The sequence below is a fragment of the Martes martes genome (assembly GCF_963455335.1).
Source record: "Martes martes genome assembly, chromosome: 5".
NCBI classification, from domain to species: domain Eukaryota; kingdom Metazoa; phylum Chordata; class Mammalia; order Carnivora; family Mustelidae; genus Martes; species Martes martes.
Window position 1 is genome coordinate 30,071,535 of NC_137892.1, and position 14,252 is coordinate 30,085,786.

Consider the following 14,252-nt stretch of genomic DNA (forward strand, 5'->3'; position numbering starts at 1 on the left):
AATTTAAATATTTTTTTGTTATTTTTGTTTATTTTTTAATTAGGAGCCCATGAAATCCAGAGCACCACAGCTACATTTGGAATACAGATTCTACAAGCAGTTAGGATCTGGAGGTAAAGTCGTATATTATTTTTTACATTTGTAATAAAATGAATTATCATAACTCTTTGGTTTCAAAGAATAGTATTTTAAATTTGGTTAAAATGAATCATTTCTTAAGGCTATGTTATAAGACATTTTTTCACTAGATTCTTAATTTTATTTAAAGATTTTATTTAAAGATTTTATTTATATGTTTTTTAAAAGATTTTATTTAAAGATTTTATTTATTTTTTATTTTTTTAAAGATTTTATTTATTTATATGTCAGAGAGAGAGAGAGAGAGGCAGGCAGAGGGAAAAGTAGGCTCTCTGCTGAGCAGGGAGCCTGATGGGGGACTTGATTCCAGGACCCTGGGATCATGACCTGAGCCGAAGGCAGATGCTTAACCAATGGAGCCACTCAAGTGTCCCTCCTTTTATTTTAATTATGACAGTTTTTGGAGCTTACTGCGTTGCTGCTAATATAAATAGAGAACATTGTGAAAAAAATTTGATTTGAAAATACAAGATGTATATGACTTCTATAGTCTCAGCCTTTTTGGTGGTATTATAGTTGTTCAAATGACTTATGACATAGTGGTAGGCTGAAAAATGGCCCCGTAGGGTGCCTGGGTGGCTCATTGGGTTGGGCCTCTGCCTTCGGCTCAGGTCATGATCTCAGGGTCCTGGGATTGAGTCCCGCATCGGGCTCTCTGCTCAGCGGGGAGCCTGCTTCCCCCGCTCTGCCTGCCTCTCTGCCTACTTGTGATATCTCTCTCTCTCTCTGTCAAATAAATAAATAAAATATTAAAAAAAAAATGGCCCCGTAAAAGATATCTATATCATAATCCTTGGAACTTGTAAATTTACCTTTGCAGGTGTGATGAAGTTAAAGATCTTACAATGGGTAGATTATTCTGGATTATCTGGGTATCCCCTAAACACAGCCACAAATGTCCTTGTAGACAAGGGGCAGAGGGATATTTTATATACACAGAAAGGAGAAGACAAAATGGCTACAAAGGCAGAGATTGGAGTGATTAGAGCGTAAGCAGGGAATGCTGGCAGTCACATAAACCTGGAAGAGGCTTCTAGGATTCTCCCTTAGAACCTTCAGAGGAATCATGCCCTTGCCAACACCTTGATTTAACCTAATGAGACTGATTTCAGATTTCTGGCCTCTAGATCTGTGACAAAATAAATTGCTGTTTTAAGCTACAAGTGTGCAGTAATTTCACTGGCTGTAGGAAGTTAATACAGGTGGGTTTTTTTTTTTTTTTTTGGTACAGGTGTGTTTTTATATAAACTCTAAAATTAGTGAGAACGGCTATTTTTGGCCATTGGAAAAAAACTAATGAGAAAATTTCTTATAGTATTTTGCATTGCCTTTATGTGGAAGCCTCTCATAGCTATGTTTTTTCTGTTTACTTCTGTTAATGATTTTTTATGTGTAGTTTCTTATCAGGTAGGGATATTTTGTTTCCCCAGGTTTAATAAAATGAAGTTTTTTCATGTATCTTTTTGTAAGCACATGTTTACATTCTAATTCATAGAATTGAGCACTTAATGCATTATTAATTTGCACATTCTTTTTTTCGAACAGCATATTTTCGAAATGAGTAGTCACTGTGGGGACAATAAATTGACATTTTGTATTAATGTTTTTTTTATCACTGTAGGCTTCTTATAATGCACATCTAAGTCTGATACAGATAGCCCTCCAGGAGTTACCAAAATTATCACTGACAACTGAGATTTAAAGGATAGGGGGAATAAAACCAATTATATGTGAAACCATACACGTTAGTTAGAAGTAGCAAGTGATAGAAAGCCCTAAGAAACTAAGTGGGGGGAAAAAAAGTTTATTGGCTCATCTCCTGGAAATTCAGAGAAGGGACCTATTTATAAGACATTATTGTATCCAGGATTTCAAATACTGCCATCAGGGACATTCTTGAATTTGTTTCTATGCTCTGCTTGTGTGTGTGTGTGTGTGTGTGTGTGTGTAAGCTTCATTTTCTGGTTAGCCCTTTTTATGAGATGGCAGAGGTGGTTACCAGTAGCCGAACTTAGCAATTATAATGTCATTTCTTCTCTTTCCTTTTCAAATATTTTATTTATTTGACAGAGAGAGAAAAAGAGAGAGAGGGAGAGAGTGAGCACAAGCAGGGCAAGTGGCAGAGGGAGAGAGAGAAGCAGGCTTCCCGCTGAGCAGGGAGCCTGGTGTGGGGTTCCATCTCAGGACCTTCAGAATCATGACCTGAGCCAAAGGCAGTGCTTAACTGAGTGAGCCACCTAGGCATCCCTATAATGTCATGTCTTTCCTGAAAATTCTTGCAAAAGTTCTAGGACCAAATCTTACTTTATTATTTTATGTTCCATGACTTTCCTTGTTTTAATTGCTATGAATTTGATTGCCCCAACTTAGATCTTTTGCTCATCTCAGTAGTTACCTGAAACTCCGGGACTGAGAATGGGGTAAGGTGGTTGCCTATTGGGAAACTGAGGTGTTAATCAGAAGGAAGATTGGATGCTGGGGAGATTTAAAGACAACAGATCGATCATTATTTACATAGTAAAGCTATCATTTCAAAAAATCGGGTTGAACACTTTAATTAGAGAAGAATGAATAAGTCAGTTTAGAGTTTAGGGAGTCATTGAATTGAACACCAAAGGTACACTTAATTTTATTACTGTATTCTTTGCCTTTTTTAACTTTAAAGATTATGTCAGAATAATAATAGAAATGAAGCCTACATCTTTATCCTTGAATGCCATAGGGCTGCAAGTGACAGGGCCCACCGTGTAGAAGACACTCCATATATATCAGGTGCTTCCCTGTGCTCCGTGGCATAGCATTTACACAGATCGAAATATGAATGGTATTGCATGAAGCTGACAAGTGTGAATAGTTTTGAGTATTTTATGTGAATCATGTCAATTTAGGTTACTACTTGGTTTTTTAATCAGTCATGAATTTTAAAAACATTTGTGAGTGCCCATGTGATCTTTGTAGAAAAATAAGACTTTAGTTGTTTGGGGAGGGACTGATGATTTTAAAATAGTTTGATTTTGGGGATGCTGGCTGGCTCAGTCGGTAGAGCATGTGACTCTTGATCTCAGGGTCCTGAGTTCAAGCCCTACAGTCAGAATGGAGCCTGCTTAAAAAAAAAAAAAAAAAAAAAAAAAAAAAGTTGGATTTTGGAATTGATACTTGAAAGGATTATATTTTCAGAGTATTCTTAGTCATAAATGAGCCATTCAAAGTAATTTAGCTTTAACTCTCTTAAGGTACTTTAAGTTTTATTTAAGTAGCAGTTTGCTTATTAGTATTCCCTTTAAAAATAGTGTAGATATTGATTATTAATTATACCTATTTAACAAACCCCTAAAACTCAACCACGAGAATACAGGCAGTCCACTTCAAAAGTGGGTAAAGATGGGGTGCCTGGGTGGCTCAGTGGGTTAAAGCCTCTGCCTTCGGCTCGGGTCGTGATCCCAGGGTCCTGGGATCGAGCCCCGCATCGGGCTCTCTGCTCAGCGGGAAGCCTGCTTCCTCCTCTCTCTCTCTGTCTGCCTCTCTGCCTACTTGTGATCTCTGTCAAATAAATAAATAAAATCTTTAAAAAAAAAAAAAAAGTGGGTAAAGAGCTTGAATAGACATTTCTCCAAATATATGCAGATGGCCAATAAGCACCTGAAAGGATGCTCAGTATTAGTAATCATTAGGGAAATGTAAATCAAAACTACAGAGATACACCACTTCATACCCATAGAATGGCTGTTTTCAGACAAATGAAAAACAGCAGCAACCAGTCAACAAGTGTTGGTATGAATGTGGAAAAATAAAAATCTTTGTGCATTGCTGAGGGGACGGTAAAATGGTACAGCTGCAGACGCTATGGAAAACACTTCCTCAAAAAAAAAAAAAATTAAACCTATAATTACCATTTGATGCTGCAGTCCCACGTATTATCTGTACCAAAGATTGTCTGCTAACGGATATCTATACAGCTATGTTCAGAGCAGCATGATTTGCAGTAAAAGGTGGAAACAACCTAAGTGTCCATCAGTGGATGAACAGATAAACAATGCAATCTATACATACAATGAAATATGCAGTCGTTTTTCTTAAGATTTTATTTATTTATTTATTTAGAGAGCACAAGAAAGGGGAGGTTTGGAGGGAGAAGCAAACTCCCTGCTGAGCGGGGAGCCAGATGTGGGGCTTGATCCTGGGACTCCAGACACTTAATTGACTGAGCCACCCAGGCACCCTGAAATATTACTCAGTCTTAAAAAAGAAGGGAAGTTTGGACACATGGTACAATATAGGTGAGCCTTGGGGACATTTTGCTAACTAAAATAAGCCTGTCACAGTAGGACAAATACTATGTGATTCCACTTATTTGAGGTACCAAGAGTAGTCAGATTCACAGAGACAGGCAGCAGAATGGTGGTTGCCAGGGCCTGAGGAGATAGGGAAATGGGAAAATATTATTTCATGGGTATGGAGTTTCAGTATAAAGTGATGAAAGCGTTCTGGAGCTGAGTCGTGGTGCCGGTGCACAGCAGTGTGGATATTTGCCTCATGCCACTGATCTGCACACTGACAGATGGTTAAAATAACACATTTTCTATCATGTATGCATGACCACCGTAAAAACAAAAATTAAGAGATGGATTTATTTTGGGGTGCCTGGGTGGCTCAGTCATTAAGCGTCTAACTTCGGCTCAGGTCATGATCCCAGAGTTCTGGGATCGAGTCCCGCCTTGGGCTTCTTGCTTCTTGGAGTCTGCTTCTCCCTCTCCCTCTGCCTGCCGCTCTGCCTACTTGTGCTCTATCAAGTAAATAAATTTTAAAAAAGATTTAAAAAAAAAATTTAAAAAAATTTAGAATTATTTATTGAGCTGTCTCTGAAAACGTACATAATTTCTCTAGTTCTGCCTGTCTGGGTTTTGAACCTCCAGTAAGTTCTTATGTCTCTCGTTCTCTTTCTCTAACTGCCCAGAGAATATCCTGTTTTCCCTCTCATTCGTTCATTGAATCTGTTCTTTACAGACAGTGGAACTGTACAGCTTTAGTGCATAGGTGAGGGATTCCCTCTCTCTTACTACTTAGCTTTCCATAGGATTATAATATTGTGTTTGACACCATGATCACTTTCTGTGATAGCGATGATGTGATGCATTGAATAGTCTTGTTTTGTCATATCCAGTCAGCATTTACTGAGTGAAAGAAGATCTAGATTTGGGAGTCATCAGCACATAGGTGGTTTCTAAGACAAAGGGAAAGGCTGAGATCCCCCAGGGGAGAGTAGAGTGTGACCTGAGAAGAGGAACAGAGATGAAACCACACTGACCTTGGCATTGGGCACAAATGACTTTGTCAGTAACAAGAATCACGACAGCAGTAGTTACACAAGTGAAGGGATGTTTTGTGAGGAAAAATAAGCAAGGAGTTCTCAGGTAGACCATTGTAGGGTTGATATAGTTGCTCAAAAGTAAGGCATTGGCTCCCTTTGGCTTCCTCCTCCTCCTTTTCTTATGTGGCTTTCATCTTAAGATCTTGAATTTTTTGAAACTGGAGGAGGGAGAAAAAGATGAAATTGGTGTCTAAATAAGGATAACTTCCAATTCTTTTTTTTTTTTTTTTTTTAAGATTTTATTTCTTTATTTGACAGACAGAGATGACAAGTAGGCAGAGAGGTAGGCAGAGAGAGAGAGGAGGAAGCAGGCTCCCTGCCGAGCAAAGAGCCCGATGCGGGGCTCTATCCCAGGACCCTGGGATCATGACATGAGCCGAAGGCGGAGGCTTTAACCCACTGAGCCACCCAGGCGCTCCATAACTTCCAATTCTTTACCTCTTGCCTCCATTCTTAAAATTTAGTTATCCATTTTTGTCCCTAGTGGAATGAGAAATTCTGTATACTTAGAATTTCGCTCCCTCCCTTCTTTTCTCCTTACTTTTCCAGTGATTTTTCTCTCTTCTCAAAGGCCTGTTTGCTCTTTTGGATTATCTTTTGATTTTGGCCGGTTAAGATGAACACAGAGTTCTGTCCTACCATTTAGCATAAAATTTCTTTGTCTTTCTGGGAATCCACTTTCTGGTTGCTCTCAATTTACTGTTCCTTGAAAAGATCTTAGTATTTTCATCTGTATGTGTTCTCCTTTGGGAATGTCTTTCTTTCTCAACAAATTAGTTTCTTCAGGCCCTAGCTAAATATCACCTCTTTTGCAATGCATTTCCTGACATTGTTTTCCACTCTCTACAAAAATGGTTCTTCTTTGACCTGACATTAGTTTGAATATATCTTTACTTTTCTTGTATCATACTATATTTCATTATTGTTTGCTTATGTTTTTCCCCTCCACTAACAGTTGAACTCTTTGAGGCGAATGAAATGATGTATTTGCCTTTTTATCCTTGAAACTGAGCAGAATGCTTGACAATTGTAGTTTCTTGGTAGATGGTTGAACTGATAAATTCTTAAATGAGAAGGACTGTTTTCTCTTACTATATGTGAAGTTGTGATATAGAATTCCCAGAATTTCCTGTAGTTTTTTTTTTTTAACTTCTGTGATTGGTTTTGAAAGTTTGATATATCAGTATTATAAAGATTGTTATAGTATTATAATTTTAGTTTATTTCATTTCTGACATAGAAGCATAGCCATGCCATTTCAAAAATTTTATTTGTTTTAACTTATTTCATTTGTGTACTATTCTCTAATTAGGCAAATTTAATTCCTCATTTTAGGAATCTGGAAGTAGAAGGAAAAAAATCGATGATAAGTATTTTTTAAAATAATGGAAATGATAAACCTAGAAGATAGCCATATAGTTATCTAATTAACTGAACTGTACAGTTCAGCCATCTCAAAATAGTAACTTTCTAGAAAAGATAGGGTTTAATTATTAGAATAATGTGGTTTTTTATTTATTTGAATTGTTGATACTTGATGAGAGTACAGGGACTATGTTTTGAAATTTATGGGGTAATTTTCTCTGAAGATCAGTGATTCTGAGTATTGTTTCTTTATGTTAATTCTTCACATCAAATGGTTTTCAAAGGCCCCTCTGTTGGGGGCAATTATTTATTCCTCAGAATCTCTTTATTAGCTGATAATCTTTCTCGCAGAGATTAAAACAACGTTTCGTTGTCATAAATTATTGCTTACCAAAGGAAGTAGAATAATCTTTTTTCTGTTATAAATTACTGTTGTTGGAAATCTGCAACTATAGAAGTGATATTAAACACCTTGTTTGAGACCATGCATATGTTAAATCATTGTTTCTAAGTCAGTGCCTTGGCTTTTTGATGTGCTCTGAATTATGTAGTTCTAAACAATAATTTGATAATAGCAGCAGTGGCTCTTTCAAAAATCATGCCTATCCGTAGTATTGCCTTTCAGGGGCTGTTAAAAGAGCTCCTCTCCCTGCCTTGTACTGACCCCTCTGCCTTCTTGGTTTGTGCCTTGTTAAGAAGTCAGGATTTAGTTGTTGCTCTGTGTTTTGCACTGGTTTACAGACGCCTCTATTTTCACATCTTTTCAAGGCAGTTTCGGTCTGTTTGCTAGCTGAATGTGTGTTGGTGATTCCATAATGTATGGAAATTTGATCGTACTATTTACTAAAAGAAAGGTTGTAACAGTACAAAGCTTTTAAACCTGGCTATATCCATTTGTTAATATCTGAAGTTCTGTTTATTCATAGAGAAGCCTGATTAGAGTTTTTCTGTGTTGAAGAAATTTAAAAAATTCTACTCTTTCCATGTATCTTTCCGTGTATCTACTCTTTCTATTTGAGAAAACAGAGAAAATACTGTAAAAACTGTTAATGTGAAGGGAATATATAATTTAGGATGTCACCTCTTGTATTTTGGTATTAACAAACATAATAAAGAATATTGTATGGGTGAGCCAGTGGTTAGTGTAGACTTACTCTCAGCTCAGATAACCAGCAGTTGATGTAGCAGCTTCTGAGAGTTCCCTTTTCTCTCTTAGCTGAATTGCTTTTAGAAGTCCTCTTGAGTATACATAATATTCCTCATTCCTTATGGAGGCCTCCCTGTATGGGAACTTCTGTCACTTAAATGTTGAATTCTTAATACATAAGTATATTGCTACTTTTGATAGAAGTGTACAAAGTTTTTGTGTTCAAGCCCTTATAGTTGATGGAAAATGTGTACATTTAAAGAATGCTGTGCGTTACCAATATACGAAGGAAGGGTTAACTGTTAGTGGTTTTAGTTTGGTTTATATGGTGCAGATACTAGATTAGTTGTATGTGATGTGGTAATTATAGTATTTTTAGTGAGAAATTAATCACATAAGAATCTTAAATTTAAAAAATACCTTTGAGTAGAGTAGGACTAAATGCTTATGGATTTAATTTTCTAAAGTGCAGCATCATTTTAAAATTTCTCTGTGTAATAGTAAAAAGATTGAAAGTTTAAGGCCATTAAAAACAGTATGATTTCATATTTTTTTTAAATTTTTGATTTAAATATCAAGTATCCCATTGTGAGAAAAACATTTGCAAACTAGAAGGTTGTGGGTAAAAATGATACAGAGGATTTATTTTTTTCCTTAGTTAATTAGGCCCAGAGAATAATAACTAAATAATGAATAATAGAACATTACATAATAAATATAATTTTATTTGATATTCATGCAATATTCTTTATTCATGTAATATTCAATATTCAATATAATGAAAAATACTTATTTGTAGGTGTTATTTTTTTAATGTTCTCTGAAATTTAGAATAATCTCAATGTGTAAATAGAATTATCACAGAAAGGACTGTTTTTTTTTTTTCATTTTTTCTTTTTACAGTGAGGTGGCTTTATATTATTTGGGTTTATGGTAGAATTTTATTACTAAGTGTGGGTGCTGGAATGTAATGGAACCACTGTTGGCCAAGTCTGGAACTCAGTACACCTGCTTGTTCACATTAGAGCTTGCTCTACAGCTGGGTCAGCAGTTCTCAGACTTTTGGGTATCAGGATCCTTTTTTACCCTTCAAACTTTCTGAAGATCCCAGAGACCTTTTGTTGTTGTGAGTTAATAGCTATTGATATTTACCTTATGAGAACTCAAAACAGAAATATGAAAATGTTGCTGTATTAATTCATTTTTAAATATCACTGACATTTTACAATTACAACTTACCATATTTTCCAAATCAAAAATATCTGAGTAAAGTGTCCTTATTTTACAAATTTGCACAGTTCTTTAATGTGTGGCTTACTTAAAAACACCTAGATTCTCCTTTTCTTCTTTGTTCAGTCCATTGCCATATCACATGTCATGTAATCTCTGAAAAATTCAACTTTTCACTTGTGAGAGGAGAGTGAAAAAGGTAAATGACATCTTAGTGTTTTTACAAAAATAATTTTGAAGTCATTGACCTCCTGAAAGGATCTCATGGGCCACCCTACCCCCCAACTGTGTATCTCCAGAGCACATGTTGAGAACTGCGGAGCTGAGAGTGAAAGCATTTATGGTAAAGGTTAAGAGCACCTTAAAGTAGAACTTCCTTGGAAAAGAACATATCCTGCGTGATAATTCTGTATAGTATTTCTAGTCAGATTTTAAGTTTTCTTACGCACATCTGTAGAGTTCAAATTTCCTAATCAGAATGTTAATGGTTTTGTTCTAATCCTTCCCATAAGAATAGTACCAGACCTGAAAAATGGAAAGAAACATCATGATACTATTTCTTTTAATGATAATGTTTAATTGTTGCTCAACTCTAAGGAACTGAAGTACTTCCACACCTGGCATAAAGTACTAAGCAGTCTTTAAGAGTGTTTGTTAGACCTGCTGATACTGTTCTGTGACTTAAATTAATGAATGTTTTATCACTTAAATGGAAGGCTGAAATAGAAAATGAAGACACTTTGAAGCCATTAAAATAAGGGGGTTTTTGAGAAAACTGAAACAGTTTTTGTCCCTGTGCTGATCTTTCTCATGGCATTATTAATACTCAAAGGTATGTTATGTAAATAGCTTGATTGAATGTGCATGTTAGGTTCACGGTAATTCTCCTGGCTCAAATGAAATAGAGCAGATCAGATTTACTCTCCTAAAATCAATTTTAGGAGACTAAGGGTGAGATTGTATTTTCAAATAATATGTGAATTTTGTATTTTTGCCCATTCTTCAGCTTTTCTTGGGGATAGATATACACTTGTTTTGAAGATGAGGGGTGCTAATAAGCAGCCTTGAAAATTAGTGATATTGGAAATGATCAGAACTAACTTCCATAAATTCACATGGATGGCTCTTTATAGTAGTCTCACAAAGAATTTTAGAACAAGTCAAATTGGGTGCAGTGTGAGTTTATAGTTGAAACTTCACTGGATGTAAGACCAAGTACGAAGCTTGCTCCTGCCTCTTAGTTGGTTTGCATTCCTGCAATTAAGTAGCCAGGTACTGTGATCAAGAGGCATGGGTAATGATGTAACACCTCATTACTCTTCCTTCTAATCCTTCTTTCTGTCTTTCTCTTCTCTCTCGCCTTCTTTTCCGTCATCTCTCCTTCCGTAAATCCTCTGCCTGGTGGTCTTGCCTCTCATATTCCTACTGGCTGGGGTGGTTTTGTTTTGTTGCTGCTTGGTGTACTCCCCAGCTCCTGTTCGTTGATCACAACGTTTCCTGACTCCTAACAACTTAATTTTGTTTGCTCAGAAAACTGCCCAAACTTGTCCTGGGAAATGAAATTCTAGTTTGACCTTTATAGTGTTTGCTTTACGTTCTTGATGTTTTAGGAAAAATTATAACTCTTGATTTTATACTTCAGTGACATGAAATTGGTATTGAAATACATTCTTAATACTTACCTAAGAAGTTTGTATACTCATTGATTCATAGAACAGTATGTATCTTGAAGAGTCACTTAGAGTTATTTTTTCTTTATTTCCTCAGAAATTTATGCTGAGTCATATTTTAAGGTAAAATTATGTTGCATGATAAAGCTGAAGTATTTTCGTTCAAATTGTAGGCTACGTGTTAAATTTACTCGATAAAATGTAATGCTGTTGATGGAATTTAGCCATCATGAGTAGGGTAGAGCTATGTAATTTTGAGACACTTTGAAGCCATTAAAGGGAGTTTTTGAGAAAACAAAGTTTTTGTCTCTTTGCTGATTTTTCTCATGGTGTTATTATGCTCAAAGGTATATTATGTAAATAGCTTGATTGAATGTGCATGTTAGGTTCATGGTATTTCTCTTGGCAACGAGTTTGCTTATATGAAATAGAGCGGGGCAGATTTACTTACGCGTGCCTTTCCTCATCTATGGGAAATTGTGTGTTAATAATTAAAAATTTCATGTCATGCTTAATAGAGGTAGTTTGATAAGAGGAGATTTGAAAGTTGGGTAAAAATTGAACTTGGAAGCTTGGATAGTAGAACTAGAGTAGAAGTTTTTGAAATGCAGCTTTAGAAGAGCTCAAAATAAGGCAGAATAAATCAGAACCTTTGAATAGGCCTGTTCCTTGTGTTAGTGGGGTACGCTGGGAGGGTTAAGGAAGCCCCACACACATTATAAGGCCACAGAGTCAGAATGGTATACTTAGCTTTGTTTTAGAAGCTCTGGAATGAAGCTAAGAGTTAATAAGAGTGGAGGTACCCCTGCATAATCTTCAGTATTTGGGAGAATGTTTAAGAAATACTTGCTCAGGGGCGCCTGGATGGCTCAGTGGGTTAAGCCGCTGCCTTCGGCTCGGGTCATGATCTCAGGGTCCTGGGATCGAGTCCCATATCGGGCTCTCTGCTCAGCAGGAAGCCTGCTTCCCTCCCTCTCTCTCTTGGCCTGCCTCTCTGCTTACTTGTGATCTCTGTCAAATAAATAAATAAATAAATCTTAAAAAAAAAAAAAAGAAATACTTGCTCAGTGAATTAATACATGGATTAAATAAATGGAGTCTAAATAATTTTCCAGTTCAAGATATTCTTTGTGGTCCCAGAAGAATCTTTTAAAAATGAGTATTTTATTCCTAATTGTAAAAATAGCATGAGGTTGTTCATAGCAATTTGTAAAAGTTTAAAAAGTACAAAAATGGGAATAGAAATCACCTACACTTCCAGTAATCTGTTATCTTTTTTTGTTTTTTCCTTCCAGTCTCCTTTTGTATTTGTGTTTAATGACTCATTAGAAACATTTTATTTTAAAAGTAATGTATGGTTGGGGCACCTGGGTGGCTCAGTGGGTTAAAGCCTCTGCCTTCGGCTTAGGTCATGATACCAGGGTCCTGGGATCGAGCCGGGCATCTGCTCAGCAGGGAGCCTGCTTCCTTCTCTCTCTGCCTGCCTCTCTGCCTACTTGTGATCTCTGTCTGTCAAATAAATAAATAAAATCTTAAAAAAAAAAAAAGTAATGTATGGTTGTTGGAAATGACAAAATTGATCACTTCAGACTTATAGAAGTAAAAAGCAGAAGTTTGTCCTTCACAATTTATCTCCATAGGTAATTAAAGGCTATTTTAAGTTCCACAGTGTGGGTGTGACAGAGTTGGTTTAATTAGTCTGGAGCTGATGAGTGTTTAGGTGGTTCCCATTTGGTTTCTTTTTCTTTAATTTTCTTTTCTTTCTTCCTCTTTCTTTCTTTCTTTCTTTCTTTCTTTCTTTCTTTCTTAATTTCTTAATTTCTTTCTTTCACTGTTACCAACAACACAGCTTCAGTATAGTTGTATGCATGTTTTTGTTTATTTTGGAAAGGTTAGAGCAGTCGTCCCCCCTACCCCCCCCATCCCGCCCAGAATTCCCAGTTCATATTTCTCTAACAAGATTTTAACTCACAGCTTTGTTAGTCTAGGCTAATTAATTAACTTTTAAATTATAAATATCCTTTTGGCACTACACTAAAACTTGACCAGTGGTAGTTTCTTCAAGTTGCAGTATAGAGTTAGAAGCCACATGGAAAAACCTTTAACTATTCTCTCTTACATTAAAATCCATTGTACTTTAGATCATTTACCTTTGCATGGTTTTATAAACACATACATTGGTCACTTGGAAAATACTGATTTACTGAATTAGATTTTCAATTATTGCCATATTTATTACCTAAAATTAAGTCATAATAGTTAATGTCACCACAGTTCATCAGAAAAGGTATTCTATTGGGAAGCTTTCAAAGGTCATTCTGGCAGGTATGAATTTAGCCAAAATCTGATTTTCATGTGAAAGCTTGAATTTTATTATTGGTAACAAATAGGAACAAGTAAATTATTTCACTTTTTCTTAAAGTAACAGACTGTCTTTGTTCATTTTTGAGAAAGCCTTTTATTTATTTTTTTCTTTTGCTTCATTGCACTGTTGAATAAAAGAGGTGAAAGTGGACATCCTAGTCTTGATCACATCCATAAATGGAAAACATTCATTCTTCACCATTAAGTATGATGTTGGTTATGAGTTTCTCAAAGAGGCCCTTTACCAGGTTGAAGGAGTCACCTTCAATTCCAGATTTGCTGAGAGTTAATGGCACATGCTTTTTTAGTATCTATTAAGATGATGTGATGGTTTTTCATATTTATTCTGTTACTGTGGTGAGTTGCATTGGTGGATACTTGGATGTTAACCTAAACTTGCATTCCTGGGTTAAATTATCCTTGATCATGGTGTCTTGTCCTCCCTAATCCATAGTGTCCCACCATGTGCATAAGGATATAGTGGATGTTCTGTAAGCATTCATTGAATTACTTAAGACGGTGAGATTTCTTAAATGATTTTCTGTTTTTGGAAACCTTTGAAAACATTTGAATAAATCAGTCATTTATTATTTTTTTAAAAAGATTTCATTTATTTATTTATTTGTCAGAGAGACAGTGTACTCTCATGTGCACAGCAGAGGGAGGGACAGAAGGAGAAGCAGACTTTCTGCTTAGCAGGGAGCCCGATGGGGGCTCCACCCCAGGACCCGGGGATCATGACCTGAGCCGAAGGCAGACTCTTAACTGGTTGAGCCACCCAGGTGTCCCTAAGTCAATCATTTAATCAACCAAAGTATATTGCTACCTTATTGAGAGGTCATTTCACAACAACTTTAATTATTAGGAATACAGATGGTGACTCAGAAGGAAGTCAGAAAGCCCTTTGACAGTCCTTTCATGGAAGAACCTCAGAACCTGTTTATTTTTACCTTCCATATATAGTTCTAACA

At 36.1% G+C, this 14,252-nt stretch overlaps 1 protein-coding gene across 11 annotated transcripts in view; it reads left to right on the plus strand.

Annotated features, from left to right (window-relative positions):
- CSNK1G3 (casein kinase 1 gamma 3) overlaps positions 1-14,252 on the plus strand; it is a 112,215-nt gene that overhangs the window by 50,798 nt on the left and 47,165 nt on the right. For all 11 annotated transcript variants that reach the window (XM_080804729.1, XM_080804728.1, XM_080804727.1 and 8 more), the window contains one exon: positions 44-113. In XM_080804729.1, coding sequence (XP_080660855.1) covers positions 44-113 — 70 coding nt within the window. The remainder of the gene's footprint in view (positions 1-43; positions 114-14,252) is intronic.